General features: G+C 41.4%; 1 protein-coding gene across 1 annotated transcript in view; it reads right to left on the bottom strand.

The window, feature by feature from the left end:
* The window catches only part of VPS13D (vacuolar protein sorting 13 homolog D), a 242824-nt gene that overhangs the window by 199791 nt on the left and 36858 nt on the right, over positions 1-6175 (bottom strand). The window contains exons 20-21 of the mRNA XM_007463189.1: positions 3423-4451; positions 1208-1298 (exon numbers count right to left, since the gene is read on the bottom strand). Coding sequence (XP_007463251.1) covers positions 1208-1298; positions 3423-4451 — 1120 coding nt within the window. The remainder of the gene's footprint in view (positions 1-1207; positions 1299-3422; positions 4452-6175) is intronic.

The raw sequence follows: 6175 nt of genomic DNA, 5'->3' as shown, positions 1-6175 counted from the left end.
AAAAAAAAAAAAAAAAAAAAAAAAAAAAAAAGAATAAAGGAGGAAGTGTCAGAGATATGTTACTCGAGCATTAAAAAATGGGTTTTAGTGTGATTTAATTAAAAAGCAAAATTAATGAGACAGACACTGGAGACACAGATTTGAAACTACTCTGACATCACACAAGTAAAGCCCCTGGAAGGTGGGTAGAAGAAAGAAGAAATGTTGAAACGTACACCTGGGGCGCAAACCTATATGAGTCATTCTTAACATGCTGTGGATATTGAAAAGGAATATTCTGCACTGCTGCTTCTGCGAAACAAACTTTATCACCATAATCAGCATTACAGAACAATGACTGATGTGTATATATTTGTCGGGCTAGTTCTGCGTCCAATGAACTGAAGACACGTACTTATTTTTGACCCCTAATGTCCTCTAACAAAAATACACAAGCTTCTCCCAATTCTAAAGACCCATCTCTTCTAGGAAGCTTTTATAATTAATTTATACCAGGCATGAAATCTCAATTTTAGTTCATCCCGTCCCCAAAAGACATTCTTATTTTACTACAGAATCAACATTGGAGCTTTGTAATCTTCCTTATTTCATTACCAGTTGCTTAAAAAAGGAGCGGTATTTTATGCACACTGTAAATCCCTCTGATTTAGAACTTGATATAGCTCCTCTCTTGTGTGCTACTAGGAATTTCAACCTATGGAGTCCCATTAGAAAGAATGCTAGCTTTGCTACAATATCGCCCTGCCTAAACCACCCCCTATTGGTGGCTCCCCCTACGCGTGGCAACAGACTGAACACGTGCCCTGGTTTCCCAGAGACGGCCCTGTTATATGCCTGTTTCCCAGCTGTAATTATGAATAATGCCCCCTTTCACTCCCCAAAATGTCCTAATTTTAGACAAAGAAATTACACAGTCACCCAGATAGTCTGTTTAAAACACAGATAGATGTCAGGACCCCATCCCAACCTAAAGAATCCGATTCCTAGGATGGGGAAGGAGTTGTGCCGACGTGTGCATTTCTAACGAGCTACCCAGATGATTCTGATCCACAGACCAGTATTAGGGCACCACCACCACAAATCATGGCCAGGCTAGTAACCACAACCAAGCCACTAAGCCACACCCTAGCCAGCAAGGACAGTTAGATTTGTAAGCAGGATGTTCAAACTCTTCCCAGATTTTGCAAGTCTGATTTTCCCCACTTACCAATCATTTCCAGGTGTGCCACTAATTTGGACACATTTGCTTTAGCAAGCTCACTGGTGGTCTTATTCAGCACGAGAGAGAGCGAATGAACCTAAGAACACAGGAGGTAAAGCAAGGCAAATATTACTGAGGGGAAAAAAAGGTAACTTTCAGGCAAACAGCATCGATAAAGATGCTGCAAGTCTCGGGAAATCTGAAGATAAAGCTTTTATTTTACTGATGCCATCTTCATTTCAGCTTTTCTTAGTCAGCCAAACCATAATAAGAGGAGAGAGCTGATAGGAAAGGAACTCTGTTGTTTCTTGGTATTTTTGGTTTTCAGGTTTTTGTGGGTTTTTTTGGCCTCGTCTATTCTTTGTTAGTGAAATGTTTTACATTATAAAACAATTTTTCCCCTTTTTGCATTCATCTCTAACATCGCACTATTCTGTAATCACTCACACAGATTCATTAAGTGAAGTCCACCCTAAGAAATCTGTCGAAGCAAAATGATAAATACACTTAATGTTTAACGTCTTTGGACAAGTATTTAATAGAAGCCCGTGGTGACCAACTGGGACTTCACTTAGGAACTACAATCCAAGATTTCCTTTCCCAGAGACAACTATAAATAGAAGAAAACCAAAATCCTCTGTCTTGGGAACAGCATTCTCTGAAACAAAGAAATACTGTTTTGTAATACTGTCATTTTAACCACAAAAAGGACTCTATGTCTGTGATTTATTGAGGCAGGTACCTATGAGTGTTATCACTGGGGTGAGGCCCTGACTGAGGAGAAGGAAGGAGAGAAGAGGGGACGGAGAACAGATCAAACCCCCATCCACACACTCTGCTCCCGAGTGGCAGAGCCCAGCGATACTCACGCCTTTATCTTTCATGCCTACCACAAAGTAGGTGATCGGTACATGTCTGACGAATGGGAAAAAGTGGAAAAAGAAAGAAAATAATAGAAGGAAAGGAAGGAGAAAAATCATGTGTAGGGGAAGGCAGAGAACAAAGGAGAGAATTATTACAGATGGAGCAATGACCCTGGGGGGCCACTCCAGCACCACAGAGGGTCCCCTTGCAGTAGTTTTTGGACATGGACAACAGAAGGAGCTCGAGGGAATGAGACCATCATGAAGGGGGAAGTAAAAACACTTCTAGCCACTTAATCACCAAAATAACGCACGTAATGGGCCTAAAAATGCTCTGCTTAGAGGAATCCAGCTATCACCACCTGAGCCCACTCTTAGCATGGATCTTAAGAGTCACCAGAAGTGGGACAACCGGATGCTGTAGACCTCCTGGTGTAACTCGATAGGAAGCACTCAGCACCACCTCTGAAGGGTGCTTACCAAAAAGTCGAACCTGAACCTGATCAAGTCTCTAGAGCTAACTTCCATTTCTAAAATTAGAGGATAAAAGAAGTCAAATGGTACCATAAGGACACAAAGAGACAAATCCAGAGTGCAGGACACTCTAGGGGACACTAACCCAGTTTCTACAAGACAACTGCATGGGAGGAAAAGGTGGGGGGAAGGACCATTCACTGAATGGTCATTTCTGCCACACACGTGAGGAGGGCCTTACCTACATCATCTCATTGAATCCTCAGAACCCAAAGACACAGGCACCATTAAACACCCTACGTTTATTCATGAAAAACTTGTAGGAGAAAGAGGCTAAATAATTTGTCCCCAGCCACACAGCTGTATGGTTACAACAAAAATGCCAGGATTCAGATCCAGGCAGATCTGACATTCGAGGCTTCATTTTTAACACCTGTACTGTTGCTCTCAATAAGAGCCAATAATGTTCTGAGTGAGAGGGCAATGATGACAATAGGCACATTTTCAAGTAGCTACTATGTACTGGACACGTTGCCAGGTGCTTTACATAATTCCCTCATTTAGTTATCATAGTGAGATGATGGAAGATGAGGAAACGGAGGCTCAGAGAAGCTAAGTAATTCCAATGAACTATATAGCCCAAAGGAAAGCCAAGAAGTTACTGAAACCATTTACTTCCCCTGCCTCCAGAGGGGATTAATGCTAAAACCTTTTCTAAAATACGAATGTCTACCCTTTTGTAATAGACATCATATACCTCCCCTCACCATATAGCTCCCCTGCCAATAAGAAGAATTTTCTAGAGTAAATGTACAGTGACAGCATTTAAGTAAAAAAGCCCACGTTCATTCTTACAACTCACGGGAGCCAAAGAGGACTGATACCTTGAGATCCAGTTTGGTGTTAACTGGATCCTGAAGTTCAGACTCTATTAAAGCACTTGACTCTGACTTCACGTTTTGTAGAATGTCCTCAGGCGGCACCTTCACTGCATGGTTGTCTGCAGTGGAGCCAATTCCAAAAAAATCTAGTATCATGACCCAGGTCTGCAGTGTGATCAGCACATCCAAGCAGTTAAAATCAACATCAATGCTCCGGTTAACTCGATTATAACTGGAAGAGAATTCCGGATGCTTCTTATCCACCAAGAATATATTGATGTGGACCAAGGAATCATCAAATTTACTCCTTCCAGCAAGTACCTTGGGCTCCTCTACTGTTGGAGAAGGAGGTGGGGTCAAGGGACAGTCCTTGTCTTGGACTTCCTTTTGCTTCGTCCGGGAGGCTGACGTGGGTCTCTGATACAGCTGAAAGACATTAGGAGCTTCTTCCACGTGGGAAGGGAGAGACCGAGGCATATCTGGATACTCCACGTTGGACACAGAAGGGCAAGACTGAGAGAGATACTCTTTTTGTGCTAAGCTAGATGGCTTAGGGGCTCCCCGAGACACCATCAGGTTCTTATATTTGGAATCTGGATTTTTCTCCAGTAAGTCTTCCATCAGCAGAGAGCGCAGGGCAATCTGAATGCATAAAGTCTGAGGATGGTCTTTACTGAATTCCACCTCAAAATCCTGAAATTTCAAGCTCACAAGACCTTGCGCCCCCAAAGTCAGATCTCCACTTAGCTGAACTTGAAGCTCTGATATACAGAAGTTGGCTTGAATCTGGGTAAAAGATCTGACTTCCTTAAAAGACAAGGACTTTTGAGAAGAGTGAGAAAGGCTGCAGTGGCTGAACAATCCGTTCTTCCTTTCAACGGAAGGTTCTCCACAGGTACCGAGGGCAGGCAGAGGAGAGTCAGGGCAAGGTGAGGGGCTGGCACTGACTGGAAGCTTATTCAGGTCTTCACTGTACACGAGATTGTCCAGAGTTTGTAAAACCTGCTCATATACATGCTTTGCTAACACCACCTGTATTCGAAGAGAAAAATTCAGTTATTCTGCTACTGTCATCAACTGCACTCATATGCACTGCCCACTCATTTTTTATGGCTTTCCCCGAGAAGTTTTAACTTAGGTGACAGCAAGGACTATCTCTTTTGTTTCTTTTCTGTCCTTACCTCTGTGACCCGTATCTATTCGCAAGGCCCTCCCCAAGTACCTCACAGAATAATCAACGTACAATAAATGTTCAGTAAGTGCTATTAACTGTAGGCCTGAATCAGCAAAACTCTTTCTAACCCCAAAAAACAACCTCAAAAATTGAAGGGAATACTGCCAAAAGTCTAATGTGGTTATACCTTAGGACTGAGAAACAAGACTCATGGTTCTAAAACTCACTGACCATCAACCAATTAGTATAACAACCTAAGTTTAGTACAGCTGATCAAACAGTACTTTTTAATGATAATAATGATAATGATGAAGATCCATGATAACTTGTTACTCCCTTACTTTGTTTTTAATTACAATTTCTTAATAAAACTGTTTTCAGGGAAGTTTTTTATTTACTTAAGGATAATTTTTTAACAGAGGCATTCCAAACAGATATAGAAAAAATAGAATTAGAAGGTGATCATTTTGTAACCCATAAATAAATAACGTATCCCACCACAGTTATCAGTGAATAAGACCTTACACGAGTGACTGACAGGGAATTTTACGATGGAGGGATCAGGTTCCTGCCACCTGAACACAATCAACAATTTTGGCATCACTAATGTCAATCAGACACTATGTGCCTCCTGATATAACAACATAAAGTACACTGCACCACCTTTGAAGTGTTCTGGCCAAAAAAAAAAAATCCTGAATCCAGTTAAACCTGCAGGGTTAACTTACAATTTACAGAAAATGGGGGGGACAAGTTCAGTGACATCACAAACCAACAGCCAAATCCAGACGGTGGGACATTGCGCAGGACAACTGACCTAGTTTTCCCAACAAAATAATGTCATGGGGGGAAAAAAATGAGAGGGAAACTAAATGAATAGAGACCCACAAGTTGTACCATCCAAATGCAATGTACAGACCTTGTCTGGATCCTGATTCAAACAAACCAAAAATGAAAAGACATTTTTGAAACAATCGAAAATGTCTCTGAAATCTGAAAATGGATTAAAATTCAGATGACACCAAGGAATCTTCATTAATTTTGTAAGGCATGATAATATCATTATAGTTATTTTTTTTAATGCACATAGTTTGTAGTGATACATTCCAAATATATAGGGTTAAAAATGGCATGAGGTCTGGGATTTGCCTTAAAATATTTCCCCAAAGGAAAATAAGAATGGACAAGACACATGTGGCAAAATCTTGGTAACTGCTGAATCTGAGTGATGGGTATATGAGGTTTATTAGACAATTCTACTTTTGTCTATTTTTAAAATCTTTCATAATAAAATATTTTTTCATTATTTAAGTTACTAAATTATTACATAATTTAAAGAATTATTTAAAATAATTTTTTAAGATTTTCATCAAAAACAATAGTAAGGGGCTTCCCTGGTGGCGCAGTGGTTGAGAGTCCGCCTGCCGATGCAGGGGACACGGGTTCATGCCCCAGTCTGGGAAGATCCCACATGCCGCGGAGCAGCTGGGCCCACAGGCCATGGCCGCTGGGCCTGCGCATCCGGAGCCTGTGCTCCGCAACGGGAGAGGCCACAACAGTGAGAGGCCCGCGTACCACAAAA

The sequence above is a fragment of the Lipotes vexillifer genome, unplaced genomic scaffold (assembly GCF_000442215.2).
Source record: "Lipotes vexillifer unplaced genomic scaffold, Lipotes_vexillifer_v1.1 scaffold109, whole genome shotgun sequence".
Taxonomy (NCBI): Eukaryota; Metazoa; Chordata; class Mammalia; order Artiodactyla; family Lipotidae; genus Lipotes; species Lipotes vexillifer.
The sequence above is the reverse complement of the archived record's forward strand: the minus strand, read 5'-3'. Positions and strand labels throughout refer to the sequence as shown.